Source organism: Nothoprocta perdicaria, unplaced genomic scaffold (genome assembly GCF_003342845.1).
Source record: "Nothoprocta perdicaria isolate Ctin4 unplaced genomic scaffold, notPer1 scaffold_10, whole genome shotgun sequence".
Taxonomy (NCBI): domain Eukaryota; kingdom Metazoa; phylum Chordata; class Aves; order Tinamiformes; family Tinamidae; genus Nothoprocta; species Nothoprocta perdicaria.
Window position 1 is genome coordinate 7260350 of NW_020454094.1, and position 17646 is coordinate 7277995.

The window sequence follows — 17646 nt, forward strand, 5'->3', positions numbered from 1 at the left end:
AATAAAGCACACTTCTGCATAAACTTTTAGAAATTCTTACGTGCAGTATTTTTCTACCCAGACCTCTTTCCATTTTATGTTATCAATATYTGAAGTTACTCAAGTTTCTTTTTTCTTTTTATTTTAGCTTGGGKTTTTTTTGTGGTTAAAAAACCCCACATTTTGCATTACAGAACAGGAGCAGATGAAGAGCTGCAAACAGAGATCAAARTWWYRWYWWTWWWAWWRWYRWWAYTATGTGGTAGTTGCAAGTCARCAAGCAACTACAAGTTTGCTGGAACATAAACGTTTTCTCTCATAGTCAACAAAACACTATTYGTCCAAACATCAGAATTATCTAGAACGGACAGCTTGAATTTGGGTCAAAATTTACCCATTTTCAGGAGACTACCTTAACTGATTAAGAACAGTAGCTCCAGGACATGGTAAAACCAGTTGAAGAAATTCCTGGTTGTCTCTGCCACCCATTCTTACTCTTGCCCTAATTCACTGCCCAGGTTTTAAAAAGCCGTTTCTGAAGGATTAAATGTCCACTACCTGTGTTTTAAGGGTGTCTCAGAAGCCTCAAAAGAGGAGGATAGCTTTACACTCATCTAGATAACAGCTTACTTATATTTCCAGGCAACAGGACAAGTGCCAGCCACGGGGAAACCATGGCACTCCATGGCGGAAGGATTCCCATCCAGTAACACAGTGTTTTGGTGGGACAAGAACATGCAAGAAACAACAGTGTGAGCAAGGCCAGGCTTGCTATGTCTACAGCTTCCCGCTCCTTGCTCTCCTCTTCCCAAGTGGTTGTCAAGAGAACAGAAGTCAAGGAGGAGGTAACAAAAACACAGCTCAGAGCCAGCAATCGCCTCCTCTCCTTACCCAGCCCTGCTGTGGAGATGTGTATTTTGTTCTGCCATAAACATCACAGCCCCAAATCCCATCCTGCCTGACCAATTCTAAGCCAAGCTCTGAGCTTTCCTAGCCCAGCCTAACTATTCCTGCCTTAGGTCTTTTCTCCCTCATCCAACTGAACCTCCATTCTAGGGGGCTGATCTATGGACACAGCAGAGCAGCAACACTCAAGACACAAGATAAAAGCCAGTGCACTCCAGATTATCATTCTGCCCAGTAAATAATTCAAAAAGGTAGAACTGGCTAAACAGGTTTGCTTGGGTGCACTGCAGAAACCATCTACATAATAAATTTACTTCTTATTAACCATCTGGAAGTCTAACCTTCCACACCACATGGTATCAGTTGGTACAGTTATCAATACACCACTAAGCACCATTTACTAACGATGAACAGAATAAAGGCCTACATTTTGCTGAGCAAAACTCAGGAACMGGACATTTCAGGAGGTACAAACCACAGAAGCAGTACAGCAGATATATTTGAGTGAAGCAGACATTAGGCATAGAAATATTGGTGGGAATAGCCAAGACGAGAGCACAAATCAGTTCTAGCAGAGGAGCTAAGTCTTCCCAGGCCCCRAAGTCTGAAAAAATAACTTAAACAGAGCAAACAGGAGATGAAGTTTTACTAAAAGAGACACATGACAAGATACGGTTCCAGTGTTACCAGCCAATGTCTGTCTACCAGTGTGGTCAGAGTAAACTAGTGGCTAAAAGCAGCAGCAAAGACCTCTAGCAATGTGGATATGTTTTGGGTACCAAAGTTGGGCTACTAACGAAGTTCCATGCATGGTCTTAGAAGACTATCAGCCAGCAAGAACTTGCCCACAAAAGATCACTTCGAAAGCTAATATTCAGTTTACCTGAACTTGAGTTTCAAGTGATTTCTCTTAACTTCTTAAAGCTATGCCAATGTTTTCTGTCAAACTAAAGTACAGTTCATTTAATTTATTTTAATCAACAAGTGCAAAAAACAACATCCCAACAAAGACAAAATAAGCTAGAAAAGAAACTTCTGAGGAATAAATTCAAAACATGGGACAGTCAGAAGTCACTACTGAAAGATTAACTTAACCCGGACAGAAAATCTCATGATCTGACATAAGGCTCCAGTGGGAAGGGCTCCTATTCTCTTTGCTGCAACTGGGTCTGCTGCGACTAAGATTCTCATGCTGAAGTTATGCCTCGATGACAAAACTGAAAGATGGCCTTAAAATCCTCAAAGTCACAGCCTTAGAGCTGACCAAGAAAATCCAGGAAGCAACTGCAAATTCCCATCCTGTATCTGCAGCCTGTTAGTACTTGTTAAGAGTGGCTACAATGTCAGTGAGCAAATGGCACTTGACACAAATTCAGGAGCAAGGAAACAAGTTAAGTGCCCAGTGCCACAGTAGCTTAAACCATTTAACTCAGAGCTACTAAAATGGAAGTCATTCTCMCTTGTGCCCACAAGTTCTGTCCCCATCCCTGCGCCGGGGGTTTTGGCTCACACAACCAGTGTGTGAGCACAGAACTAACACCGGAAAACAAGATGATGAGTTTACTGCCAGATCTACTCATTCAAAGAGTTYGTTGTTTGTTAAAAGCCAGTAAATAAACTGCCCTGAAGCCAACATAAAGCTGTTGTTCACTACGACTATGCAGTGAAATATATCTCAACTTCCTTAGGTTAAAAGCATTTTATTTCTGGCTGAGGTAGTTTTAAACTTAGATCAATGCTCTGATACAATTCAAAAGGCACCAGGGGACAGGCAGGACCAATTCCAGCAGTAATGTTAAATTATGCTGCACAAAAGTATAACCTTAACACTGTTCAAAAAAACATCTCCATGTATAGCTTACTCAGAAATTTATCATAATGGCCATTTCCAAAAAAGTTAATCTTTTTCAGCTGTGGTAATTCACAATCTGCACTTCTGTCRATACTTTTATCTGCCCACAAAAACAGAGCAAACAACTTGCTCCTTAAATCTTCAGGTGAGACGGCAGGAATGGGTTCTCCGACAATTAATCAGTATATTAAGAACCAAATCAAAACAACAGAGACATCACACACAGCGTAAGGTCACTGCCTTGCTTTTACAATCCCTCAATAACATTCCTTCACATTCCCTTACACTTGGGCCTAGAAATAACAGCCTAAAATATCAAGGTGAGTATTACTTATTTCTCTTCCAGGAAATCAGGAGCGGGGAGTTCCTAATGCTACCACCCCATGTGACAGCACTATTTAAAATTGAAATATTCAAAATATGTTTTTGTTTCCATTAGCATTTTAATTCTGCTCAGCTGAGTACTGTATTTTTCTTCCTGCTCTCCAGGATCACCCTCTTACTCTCYTTCAGTCAAGGACTCTTACGTTAGCTATGGCTTATTAAATTTACATTTTCTGCCATAAATGCAGACACCCAAAACAAAGAAGTTAATACAGCCACTTCCAACAGGTGGTGAGAGTTCTCTGTTGCCAGGAAAACACACCAGGACAAGCATAACAACCCAAACAAGTCTGAATGCCATTACCATCCATACATGGAAGGAACTGTCCATCTGATTCAAAATGTCTCTTTCTCCAAAAGGGAAACCCTGCATGGAAGTGCAGGATAAACGTGAAGTACCATAACCTGAATGGGGCTAGTCCATTAACTTCATTAACTACTTCATGGAGAGTTCAGGTAGCTTAACTTGCAGACCTAAATTCTTCTGCTTTCACATGTACCTTTTATGACAAAACTAAGAATTTCACACAGAGAGGTTTAAATAGATGAAGAGACTTTAAGGTTAAGAAAGAGGCCCATGAATAGCTGAAATGAAAAGGAAATGGAGACTGGAAAAGCAGCCAACGCCCAGGATTTGTATTTATCTCAGGTATTTAGTTGAACAGCCTTAGTCTATGCTCTGAAAATGCAGAGTCAGTCATTCTCCTGGAAGTTGAGATGACAGAGGTCTAAATCTCCATCCTACCCAAGTAAACACTGCAGTTTTATTTATTAACTCACATCACTTTTGTCTGCACGTAACCCTTTTCAACAACATGCACAGAAATCTCTTTCAACTTGGAAGCCACGTTTAAAAAAAAATCTGCAAAAACAAAGATCTGGATAATCTCAAAAAAAAACCCACATGAAATGCAGCTTCTTAACTAATGCAGAACTGACTACAGCAAAAATAAACAGGTTGTGACCTCTAGAAGGTCTGTTCTACATTCATATTCAAAAAAAAACCCTAACATCCTTACTAACTATAGCAAAGCATATCCAAAATATACTTTGTGCCAACTGCCTAAGTTTTTAAAACAAGAAAATGTTTAGACATGCAATTTTGGTTACAGAAGCTCCTTTTTCTCAACAATAGTATATTTTTTAATCTAAAAAAGTTAAAACAACACCACAGAGCACAGGGACTATAAGAAAGTCACTCTACTTTCTTATACACCCAAAAAGAGACCTTGAAAGGCTCCTCATCACTACCCGAGACCCAAAATTAAAACCTAATGCTTTTCCTTTAACTTTTGTTTCCTTTATACATGACAGAAACAAAATCCCTGCCAGTACCCACCCTCTTGCCACCTATGAATTGCCCTGGAAGAACTCAAATGCATTGTCACTTGGCAAACCAGGCTAATTGCTACTCCCAAACCCAACAGTTTCTATGCTGAATGAAGTCTGAAAGTTCCTCAACCTGCTCTCCCACTATCAGCCGTGGCCTGTCAGATGCCAGAGGAAGAGAGCAGGAGCTGAAARCCCAGTACACGCTCCCTGGACACTCTCCTGCTCTTCAACCATTTGGGGGTCTAAGGCTGCCCGAGCCAGAGACAATTAATCCACACGTGTCACAACCCTCTGTGGTTTTTGCCTTTTAGGATAAACGTGACCAGTTTCCCTTGTGTAAATTCTCATCACTCRCAATGTCTCACTGAAAGGACTCCCACCAGTTAATTGTGTGTATGAAGAATCATCCCCTTTAGCTCACTGGGGACTCCTCATTCTCAACTTAGCTCCTCATTCTCAAGTTTGCACACACGGATCCAATTGATTCCCCCTCACAAAACCTTTTCCACAAAACTTTCCAGATCTCTACACACCCCACCTCAGCTTTACCTTTTGCAGGCTGAGAAGTCCTAGCCTATTCACCCCTCACACACCATCAATGTACTGTTTCCATGCCCTTTATAAACCTCCTCTACTCTTTTCTAAGATGGGGTGGAGGACAGTGGGAGAACCAGATCTGCCCTTAAACAGCACAAAATAGCAACGTAAGGAAGACTGTGCCTGCAAATTATGTTAATTTTTACAGTTTTAGAATGGAAGATTATAGTGTAAACATCTTTCTCCGTACTTCCTTCGTTAGATCCCACCYGAGATGCTTGTGGATCCACGGCAAAACTGATGCACAAATGTAACCATTTCAATACAACTACTATCAACCACCACTGCAGTATTTTTAAGTGGCAAATTAACCTCATTCAATAATTTCAGTTCTGAAAGTGAAAGAAGGTCATCATTAAAAGAAATATAAAAATAAAGGCTCCTTTCCCAAGCTCTCTCTAGCTAGTAGAGATGAGTGTCCTGAAGCACACCTGGTGATGGGCTTTTGCTTTCTATTAATCAGGCAATAAATCAGCCCACTTCACCTGCCTGATCTCCTTCATGGCAGCAGCCCATGCTGTTTGGACACTGCAAACCTATTAGACTATGAAGTTGCAGGAAATGCCACACAGCTGTTAATAAAAGATCTACTGCATAAGGAAGCGAGTGCCTACAGCACTAAGGCAGAAATTCTCCGTATCAAGCGTTTTTCCTGCTAAATAGCACACTATCACCACAGTCAATCCCCTTTCTGCTATTTTTGGGGCATGTCACATTTCTTTAAATGAGGTTGCTCTACAATGAAGCAGTAACAAGATGGCCCAACAAATCAGCCCCTAGGAAGCAGCCAGCAAGATGATTCCAGCCTGAGAAGGCAGCTTAAAATAGAGAGACAGGAGTGCATTGTTCAGACATTAACTGTCCCCTAATTTATCTGATGCCTAAATTCCTGAACACACACACAGAGCAGGAAACATTTCTAAAGAAAGGGCTCTGTGCTCATCACCAGAAACCTACTTATTTCTGGCTGGAGAATGTTATAGCCTGGTTTGACTATTTTATTTAAGCCCCTGTAAGAGATGTGAATTAAAAGGTTTTACACAACTCCCTGCAGATTTCAAGGGCTAGCATTACAAAATGAAATCAGGTATTTACTGCCACAGAACACATACACTTGTAATAAAACGATGCAGGAGCTGTTCAAAGCATTTATCACAGACAGCTGAGAACACTTCATTAAGATACTATGTTCACATGAACATACAGCATAAAATATCTGSTAGGGAGATACAGAAATTCTATATACACTAACACAGTCAATAGAAACAGGAACATCTTCAACCAATTTCTTCAGTAATATATGTCAGCTTGAGATTCATGATTAAGTGTCTTGGTTTGAGACACATACTYACATAGAAAGCTACAGTGCTAATAATAAAGAGTGTATTTTGGTTCCTAGAGTTAATAATTAATAGTAGTAATAATAAAAGACTGAATTGAAACTACAAATCAGCCTCTGGAGCAAACTTAAGTTACACCCAAGAACTTAAAAGAAAATCCTATCTTTAAATTTATAATTTGAGTATAAAGAATTATTTTCTAAAAATATACTGAAATCTTTAACCTCCAATCTACAGTGTTAAAACACCAAAAAAACCCAGCAGTGAGTAACACCACAACCTCCTCTGCAAAGCTACCTCTCCACWGGCACCATGTGATAGCTGCAGATTCACACGCACAACCGAGCCACACTCTTGAGAGCCCCCTGAGAGCTGCACATCTCTGCATCTCTCCAGCCCCTCAAGAAGCAGAGTTGGGGGCACTGAAGTTGGAAACATCCAATTACTGGATATTCCAAAGAGCACAGAACAGTCCCTTAGAGGCACAAGGGCTTCCCTCTCTCCCCCAACCTTGGGTCAAGTATTATTTATTTCCTTYGAGTCAAGTGTTACTTATTAAGTGCATTAGCTCTGCCATGCAAACTGCCACTTCCCCTTATAATCTGTACCGTATCCGGATTTCCCTTCCTCTCTAATAAAAACAAGCCTCTTTCCTCTTAGTCCTGTGAAAATCCAAGCTAGGCACCCTGATTCCAAACCAAAGCCCCAATCAGTATCTTTTGTATCTCTTCTGTAGGATAAAATCTAAATTGTATCTAAACCTTCCTACAGGATTCTCCTTCCACACATCTCCTTATCAGCTCTTCCATCCCAGCTTCTCTCTCACAAAAAAMGCCTCCAAGGTGGCCAACATTCTCTTGCCGGGTCCTAAAAAGAGACTGTGATCCTAACAGTGACATCCATCCAAAGCAGTGGCCCGAGTACTCATCAAATCCCTCCCCGAGGGCCCTAAGGAGGAATCCTGTAGTCTCCTGCTGTCAAAATACACCCCGAGGTGCACTCCAGTCACAGCAGGCTGGCAGTGTCAAATCTGGGAAAGCAGCTCGCCAAAGCCAAAGCACACCGGCCCACAGCACAGGAAAACCTCATAGAGGTCACWTATATGCCTTTAAGTGACTCTGTTTTCAAACAATGAATGCAGGGGAGTGGAGGAACTCAAGTTAAAGGTGGCTAAAGTGCTTGTGGAGTCAAAGAACAACTAGCAAAYGTTTAAAAGGCAGCTTTTTGATTAGGGACGATGGAGCTCCATTTCCGGAGATGGACACAGTGTCAGCCCCGCACCGATGCCACCGCCTCACCTCTCCCACGGCCGCGTTTCCCGCGGTCTGAAGGCCTCTCCCCTTGGTTGYTGTCCACTCCATTCTCTTCAGCTCTAACTGTGGAGAGAGGAGAGCTTAAAAGAGGCTTTAGCAACTCGCACATGAGACAATATAACCAGCTGCTTAATCTGAACCCCCAAAGAAAAGCCAAGATTAAAAAGTCAAGTCAAAACTCCCCCACCTTCCTTGGCGTTCTAGCTACAAGCAATTACATTTACTCTGCACTAAAAGTAGAAAGCAAGGAGGAAAATGTCCTTCAGCATACATGTTGGTGTTCTCTAAAAAGAGGTTATGATTTGGGCTCCACTGTTAATTAGCAGGGCCTCACCTCGCAAAAAAGCAGGAGCTGCCCTTACACCATTCTTCCTTGATAATGAGCTGCTTGTTAACAGCGAAAGAATAAGAGAAACAAATAGAGAGGCTCTTCTGGTGATTATTACATCCCTAAACAACTAGGGAAACTTAAAAGAACTCTCCTCTCTGTTTAAATTAGAGAAGGAAGATCACTAGAAAGTGTGCTGTTAAAAAGCGCCGCAATTTCTGTTCTGCAGGAAACTTCCAGACAAGTTCCCAGGAAAGCCGGCTCACTCCCTGATGGAAAAATCCCTCGGTAAAACATTACTGAGCATTTTGTGCTGCACAGCTTCTCTCAGCTGCAGCAACAAAACCCCACATAGGTGCCCAGAAACGTGAGAAGAGAATATCTCAAGACGGGGTAACCATTTGAAAGTCTTTAATCCCAGTACAGAAAAGCAGTCAAGCGGCATCTGGCTCTTGCAGAAATTTCCCCACAACCAGCTTTGATTTCGATGCATTTGATTTTTGTTTGTTCCAAATGCAGTTGCAAGATTCATTAATATATTTTCTTATCTTAATGTTAATATATTCTAGAAAGATTCATGGCATCTTAGTTGTCACAATATTTGAATATCTTCCAACCATAAACTTGATGTTGGCTAATGCTGTAAACTGTTTTCTTGCTTGTAGGGAAAAGTTCTGCTTCTTTTTTTTTTCTTTCTTCATTTCCATTTTTCTTCTCTCATATCAGTGTTTTACAAGGCTCTCATAAGCAATACGTACAGCTTAGATATTGTTGATAAAATAACTTAGATTAAAAGGAAACACACACAATGGTGATCTAATGTCATGCTTTTTAACTCAGAAAACATCAGCCCTCTTTTGGGCAATATGTTATTAAACCTGTATAAACTGTAGCAATTTTTAAAATGTTTCAATTCACCAAGCACTTTCTCTGCTGTAGAAACTCACCTTTGGCTGGCTTTTGAGAGTAATATATGCTAGAGGTTAATAATGAAGCCAGTCTTTTCATTCCTCTTATGAGAAGAGGAGAACTTCTTCAAGTTCTCATACTCACAAAAGGAGAGATAGTCAAAGCTGGATTTTTTTTTTATTAAAAAAACCCAAAAATGTGTATCTGCTACACAGTAACATATTTTGCTCTCAAGCAGTTTTACAAAGATTCAATTCTAAAACTTAGATAAAAGAACAGCAGTTTGCCAAAGATCAATTAATCAAAAAGACAGAAGTTTAATTTAAACCAAGTCTGTCTCTGAAAAATATATACAAAAAAGTCACATAGAGGGATCAAGCATACCTGTTGCACGACAACAGGTTATAACAACTTTAGCACAGAGCTATAGCTCTCATGGATGTTATTCCATTAAGCCATAACATCCAATAACATCCATAACATCCAATCCTTGGATGTTATTCCATTAATTCTCAACTCAACCAGTTTCAGCTGCAAGAAAAGCATTTAAATCTTTCCAAACCAGCCCCTATACGTACACTCTCGGCCACGGCTGCCTCCTCTTCCCCGTCTGTTGGAACTTCCCCGTCCACGACTCACTTCTCTGTCCCCTCGTTTTTCTCTGTTTTCTTTGTTTTCTGAACTTTCCTTTCCAAGGCTTTTCTTCTTTCCCCCTACAGTCTCCCACGAGGTCTATTTGGGTAGAATAGAATTAAATACGAAAGTCAAAACCAGAAACAAGTCAGTTCTCTATATGCTCCCACCTCATACCCCTTTCATGGAAAAAAACAGGTATTTGTGTAATGCCACACATGTAATTCCTAAGAAAACTGCACTGACACAAATGGGGAGAGGAAAAAGCCTGGGTTTTTTTGTTTTTTTGAGAAGATGAGAAAGAAATGAGTTTTGGAAGTTTAGTTTTCTCTTGGAAGGGGAGGAATCCCACATATCTTTGGCCATAATGGACCTCAGTAAGTCCAGCCTAGAAAGACCACACTGGAAAAATCTGCAAAATAAGCAACAGTTTTCAAACCATCTACATAAATCTAATGAGGGAGCATGCACAGAATATTTTTCTTACAAGGAAAGGAAAAAATGCYTGTAGGAATCACCGAGTCTATGGCATCAGCCACAGACCGATGAGAATATCCYAGGAAGGGTCAGGGGAGAGGGAAATACACACACACAAAATATATTGGTCAGATCTAGAAGAATCCAAGCACTGATAGCCAGAAAGGCAGAATAAGAGCTCAGAAAATGAAGCCTGTGAAATAAATTCAGGGATCACATCAGCGACACAGGCACATCTGTCACAGACACGGGAGTTGAAAACAAAATAACTAAAACACATGCTGAGAAAAGGATGACAACTGGTATATTATGTAATAGCACAGAGAGCCTATTAAGRCACAGCTGCTAAGCAAAGAAAAAAACATCTTTTCAAACCACTAAAATAGCAGATACACTTATATAAATGTCAGGAGTCTCCACCTCAAGGAGCTTGAAGTATAGATAATATGGTCACGTGGGGAAATTGCATATAGAAATACAGTRCCATCCAATGTGAAGCACTTGACAAAGCCATGAACTCAAAAAAGCAGCTMCATCAAAGAAATAGTTTGGATATCAGTTATTTTAGGTCCCGCCCTGCCCTCCTCTCAGTTCAGACAAGCTAGGCAAAGACCAGCTAATCTGAGCTGCCTATAACCTTAAAATACTCGTGTTATTGAGAATGCTGGTGACAAATCAGCTGACAAATATAAACTCAGTGACTCAGAGAGCCTATGCTAGGGATACCACAAGTCTCATTATTTGAAGCAGTGCAAGCGAGAAATAAGGTTGAAATCGGTTTGAAATTTGGTCTCCAGAATGAGTGTGGGCCAACTTTGGTGGACTTTGTGTCTGAAAAGTCTTCTTTATTCTAGTTGTAAAAGTTTTAGCCAATAAAATATGCTCTTATGCTCTGCTCTCCACACCAAGCCTCTTGTATCCAAGGCCAGACTGTCACAACCCCTCCAAGGAAAAGGTCTTAAAAACTAACAGTCACAATGAATAAAGCCTTATTATTTGTAACTTTAAATTTAAACTTAATACTTATAAAAGAGGACAAAACTTGCAGAAAGCGAAAGAAATTACAAAACTTAAAGCTCCTCAAATCATTCAATAAATCCTTCAAATGAGGTTGAGATAAGGAAAATAAMAAAAAAAGGATAAATGCATCAGAACTACTAAAAGAGATGGTGGAATCTGCATTCAAAACGAGTAGTACCACTGCTACCAAGCTTACATCAAATCCATGGTCAAATTGTTTTGGAGTATAGTGGCCTTACAGCAAACCCTTCAAGTTTGGAGGCCYACATGTTTCCATGAAGAAAACATTTCATCACCTTCTGATGAGGACCCTTTTAATTGACACTCTTTCTTCCTGCCTCAACSAGGCCTTTAATTTCTCTGTTTTCCTTTCTGAGCTGTATTTTGTCTTTGAGCAGTAAGTTCTCCCATATCAAACACTGGATATGCTCCTTCTAATTGATAACTGAGTTCAGAACAATTTCTTCCATGCCATGATTACTTCCAACTATTTGCTAAGCTGAGACAGCATTTAACATTCTTTTTCAACTACAAAACTACTTTCAACCAGAAAATGACAAATACAAAAAGTATGAGAGAGTACARAAAAGGTTGGCAAGTTCCCAAGATAGATTTTATCAAGGTGAGATGCTATCTTCAACTCCCAACTTACCCACTTACTTGGCAGCATCTATTTCTGGGCTTTAGATCATCTCAATTCTTAGAAAAGGGGAGGGAAAAGGGAGTCCCTTCAATCAGAAGGGCTTGTGTCCTAGACATTAGCCAGGGCAAGAGGGGCGTTTTCCTCATTAACAATAAGCAAGAGTGCATATCCTGAAAAAACATGAGACACTGAGTGTTCATTAGTCAAAAAAAAATTAAAAAGGAAGTCCAAGTTTCTTTCCTTCTTTAGGTGAGATGGAAGCTAGTTGGCTTTCTCTGGTATACATTGAAAATCCTTCCAGCAAAAAACTGCAGACACAGCAAGAAATATGCCTGATATTTCCTGGGGTAAAAAAAATACTGTTCTATGCCAACTTATATGCAACACTGTTTGCTGTTACACACTGTTTTAGAGTTTTCTTTCTGCTCTTCACTAAGGCTAATGCATAACTTAGTGAAAGCAACTATTTGCCTCTTCCTCTTCTCCCTTTATTAGAGCGTTTAATGCAACCTGCAGAYGTGGGCACCTCTTCCTCCTTCTATACCTGCAGCGCATACCTATAGAAATAAATTATAACAATATATCTGTCTCCCCTTCTAGGCTTATAAAAAATGATCTTTGTTTTAAGCACACAGCATCCCTTATTCTGGAGCTCATCCACAGCCCTGACATAATATAGGACAGTATCAGACAGAGCATTCAGTTCTATGACAGAATTAAAATTGTTGCACGGAGAGGAAAAGCTGGAAAACTCTGCAGGAAACTCATCACATTTTCAAAGTTTGGACTACTCCAAGGTATACACATGACTAAAAAATTGCCCTGGTCTCCATTTCCTTCAGAGGAATTTGAAAGGCAAGACGGAAATTGAAACCTTCCAAAACACACGCATGACTTTCYCGAACACTTCTTCAAAGCAGAAAGGAGCAAGAGACAAAAAGCAGTTTAAGATAAAAGTAAATCCTTACTGTGTCTGAACTTCCTTCCAGCAGTATGTTGATTGCTCTGTTCACGTCCCCATTGCAGTCATGTAGCGCCACTATGCACTCATCCTGGTTTTTCCCCGTCACTTCCATAAGCTGGCAGTAAGAGTCAGACATGTTAAAACATTAAAATTATCATCGTAAGAAAAATAAGATTAAGCACCATGTAGTCTCCAAGAAAGTATGTGGCTACTGTGTCAAAGACAACTAAAAATCTTAATAAAGGTACCTTCATTTTACAGAACTGCTTGGGATTCAAGCAGGAAACAGAACTAAACACAAATTGTAAACACGTTTCACACAATTGCTTAGGATTCAAGCAAGAAACAGGGCTAAACACAAATTGTAAATGTAAGTCCTATTTTTTTTTCCTCCAGTAAACACTGTCACCACCCAGATGGCTGTCTATAAGCAAACAGATGCAAAAAACCTGTATAGCTCTAGTGCTCTGGGCCAAACATCGCCCTCTCTGCTCTATCGTGTGAGAACAGCCACAAGGTAAATAATGGCAGAGAATTGATTCATCTGGAGAAGAACCAAGACCCAAGGGGGTGGGAAAAAAAAAAAAATTAAAAAAAAAAGGTTATTTTTCAGCCAGAGCAGCTCCCTCAGTCCAACTCAGCACGAGGCCACACAACTGGGCATAACCAAGGGCTGCTTATGGACACCTGGGAGTGAATTAGGTTTTGTGAGCCCAGGATGTGCATCCTGTGGAGTGTAAGATGGATATAATCACAGCCTCTGCTATGGCAAATCTAACAACAYCCAGAGGAGAATTGTATGAGCTAGAAATAAACAAAGGCAAAACGCTGGTGATTTCCTATGCAGGATTTTTAAGTCTTATCCCTTTTCCCAGCAACAGGGCCCCAGGCGATACTGGTCAGGGCTGCAGGCTTCAGGAAGAAATAGAGAACTTCACCTCTGGCAAAACTGCCATAGCAACATAAGTAGTTTACCAACAAGAACAACAAAATGCAGTCAACAACTCCTCAGGTAAGGTTTTACAGAGGAAAAAAAAAAAAAAAAACAGCAAGTCAAGAAATCTGTCCCTCTGCTGCATTAATGTTTCCACACCAATTCCTGTCTCCTTCTAGGAGCATTGCTAAGTTCTACATGAGCTGCGTTGTGTTCACTAGTCTCCTATGATAAGATCACCAACACCCACAGCAGAACAAGGACTTGAACTCTCTGCATTGCTGGAGTTAATGATCTCTAATATAATCAGCAACAGAAGCTTGGATATCTACACTAAAGATGCAGTGCAATACAGGAAATGGTGTGATTAGATTGCATTTTAGTAGTGCAGTTTTATCACTTTATTTCATAGACAATATTAAAGACTTGGGAGCTCTTTTTTTTTTTTTGTTGGTAATAAAACTTAAATTCACCTGTAAGCTATAATCAGCCTTTCTCTTTTCCCCTGAAAAGCAGCCAAGCAAATTCACTAATAAGGGGATAAATTTTCCTCTTAGGCATTTCCATGCAAACAAGCTGAATATACTCTGTGCTTTGAAGATCTTTAACTGGCAGGGCCTTACTAGAGAGGTACAGTCTGTGAGAGACATCAGCACAGATGAACGTGGGCATCAYAGCTTATCCACCAAAGAGAGTACACAGCATATCTATAAGCCAGAGCTACACTGCTGCAACTTCTTATAAACAGACTTTTGTTGGGCAATAAGAGCATCTTTTCCTAGTTAAACTTAAGTCATTCTGAAAGTGGCTTGATCCAAATCATAAGCAGCAACTCTAGTTCCAAATTGTAAACTAACTTATGAGTATCATATTGCAGAGTATAAAAACGTTGTRCTGAGAGAAACATACTTGTTTCACTTTATCTTCAAAATCTGCATCATTCTTATCATAGATCATCTGAGCGAGGCGAATCTGTTCTGCTGTTGCCTGAAAAATACAAACATCCAGTAATATTCACAAAAGGTAAAAATATATTTTTAAAGTGTCTCTTAGCATTGCTTTCTTTCTTTTTTTTTTTCCCCCTCTCCTGATTGTCAGAAATAATATAGGGAACATACATAGAGGGAAAAGATGTTAATCTCTTCCCCTATTCCTAAGTTTACAGTCAACAGCTTTTCTAGGACCATGGAAGTCTCAACATGTTCTACGTTTGGACCACAATTCAAGGTTACTACTTAAAGGCAACYTAATCACTTACTTAAAATTTGCTATGGAACCTATGCTTTGATATATTACTTCTACTTTTAATTAGCAACTGTGATTCCAGATAGGTGTTACTCTCATCATGAGAAGTGGGCAGCAGCGCTTCCGTGTGAACTGCATCTCCAGCAGTTCCTGCCCGCATCCCCTCTACGACTCCAACAGTGTCAGGACTCCACAGACTTAGGAAGTTAATAGGAGGCTGGGTTGTCTCTCAAGATTTTGCCTGTAAACAGCTGTGCTTCTCAGCAAGTCATACATCGGAATACGCTATGGGTGTCCCAAGGGAAAAGCAACTCAAGAATACTAATGTATCAGATAAAGCCAGATTTCAGAGTGAGGTATTTGTGGTCTACATGAACAGCATTCCCAGGAAAAGAGCATAGATAACTAGGTCATACAATCCTGGACTTCATTTATTGTCTGCTTATACAGAAAAGGCTTCTAGCTCTAGCTAGGGAAGAAGGTTGATCATGGCGAGAGAACTAGGATCCCAAATACAGATTGCAGCGTTGAGAACGTTTTCTTCATGGCCAAAGTATCCCAACATCCACTGAAATTCCTGATTAAAAGGATTCGTCCTGGGCTTTCCAAGTCTCACTTCAGAGAATACCAGCACCAAACGCAGTGCCTTGAACGTTCAAGTGTCCAACCTCTTCTATTGCTCTGCTTCTGGAGTTTGCCACACCGAGGAGGTGTGGTAGGTCACCAAGAGCAAACGCTGAGAAGAGTCTAAAAATTACTCCGACACACACCATCAGCTGCTGACTTGCCGAGAAGTGACTGCAGCTGTCCCAGTTCCTTGAGGGAAGTGACACTTGTCACGCTGAGAGGCGACGTTCCAAGACAATTACTGTGTTTGTAACCGAGTTAAGCTCTCTGYACTCCTTCACGTTTTCAAAGTGTCCTGCTGACGGCTTCATACATCAGCTGGTGACATAAATGGGATTGCTCTGGAATTCCCCACTCCCGGCCTTGTGCTGCACCTACACGGAAGCATCCCAGGCAGCACCCGGAGCAATGAACCCCTTACTCAGTGTCTGTTAAGGGCTCAGTAGAGAACAGAAAGGTCTGTCCGTTTCCAGAATCAAGCCATATTACATCCTCTCACGCAAACTTCAGGCTCCCCAGATCCACCGCAGCTGCTAAACCAGTGAAGAGATCTCTGCTAAAGGTACCCAGTGTGAAAAAAACATTTCGACAACAATGCGATTTCTGTATATGACAGCATATTTGACCAGAAAAAAAAAGTCATTAAATGACATTTTTATTAACTCAGTATTTTAAGTTCATATTTGAAGACAAAATATACAAATTTTCTAACACCTTATGAAATGTGGGACAGTATCTCCAGCTTTCCTGTGCAAACAGAGGCACTGCAAACACAAATAGGTCCAGCAGTATTAACATTTATGTCAGTGCCCTACAGCCAGCAGATTAAATTCAAAGGCAGAGGGAGACGGGAAGTCAGAAAAAAAAAAAATGTTTTTGCTACATAAACATACAAACAAATCCCAAAATCACTGTCCAAACCTTTTTCTTTTTACCTCAGTGACTAGAGTTCTCCTTTATTTTTAAGGCATCAGTTTAACAACTAACATTGTATCATTCTAGACAACACTGTGATCAAGTTTAAATAAAACTTTATGACTAAGAAAATGCTATCATCTTAAGACAGCTAGAACATTACTCTCACTTTGCAAAGAATATAATCTTCTCAGTACAACTAAAATAAGGAGAATTTTTAATCCACTTACAAGTATCAGAAGACAAAAGTGAGGAAAACAAAGTGACAATGATATACCCAAATACTATATAAAATATTTATTGTCCAGAAGTAATGGAAAAAGTGCTATGTCATTTCTTAAATAGCTAAAATTATGATCAATGTAACACTTAAGTCTCCACTTGGGAAAGCGACCCACTTCTAGATTCAGAAAGAAGAATCAATGGCAAACAAACAATAAAATCCCACATATTGCTAATGATAAAGCTTGTCTAAGCAGAAATTTCTATCTGATACCTGAAAAATAAAAAGCATGATGCATTAAAACATATTGGTTGTATACTAAATAGCATCTTCTCCRTTCAATACATCAAACAAGTATCCATTATGCAAAAGGAGAAAAAATATATTCAGGCAAAACATAGAAACACAGTTGGATATAATGCTTAGAATCACTGAATTATGCAGGTTTGAAAGGACGTGCTGCTGAGTGCAGAGGGAGCTTGTTGCTTTGGGCCTCACCTAGCCAAGTTTTAAACACCTCTGTAGACAGAGGTGCCGTAACTTCTGCAACATACAAGTACTCCAGGACTGAACCACTGAATCACCTGCACTGCAAGCCATATTTTTCTTGTAACAGCCCAGAACCTCCCATGTTCCAGCTCGGACCATTGCCTCTGAGAAGACTCTGGTTCCATCTTCTTCACACCTTGTCATAAGGCACCTGGCTGGAGGCGCAAGCTCTTGCCTTCGTTCCGTCCTCTTATGTTTGAACAAAACCATTTTCTTCACCCCTCCCTCATTCATTCTGTGCTCCAGCCACAAGCCCCATCTTTGCAGCCCTTCACTAGGGCTTGTAAATGCAAAAAATAAACAAACAATCAGAGGGAAGAATCACCTCCCTTGACCTGCTCGCTACACTCCTTTGCTGTCCTTAGCAATCTTAGTTGTTATTAAACAAAAACAATTTGACTGCTTCTGCTGAAAGTGACTTTCTAAATCACGTTTGTTCATATAATTAATACTATATATAACATTACAGGAGCCCC

General features: G+C 40.2%; 1 protein-coding gene across 4 annotated transcripts in view; it reads right to left on the reverse strand.

The window, feature by feature from the left end:
* The window catches only part of UBAP2 (ubiquitin associated protein 2), an 88385-nt gene that overhangs the window by 47731 nt on the left and 23008 nt on the right, over positions 1-17646 (reverse strand). For all 4 annotated transcript variants that reach the window (XM_026039681.1, XM_026039672.1, XM_026039666.1 and 1 more), the window contains exons 3-6: positions 14521-14598; positions 12682-12792; positions 9519-9672; positions 7689-7766 (exon numbers count right to left, since the gene is read on the reverse strand). In XM_026039681.1, coding sequence (XP_025895466.1) covers positions 7689-7766; positions 9519-9672; positions 12682-12792; positions 14521-14598 — 421 coding nt within the window. The remainder of the gene's footprint in view (positions 1-7688; positions 7767-9518; positions 9673-12681; positions 12793-14520; positions 14599-17646) is intronic.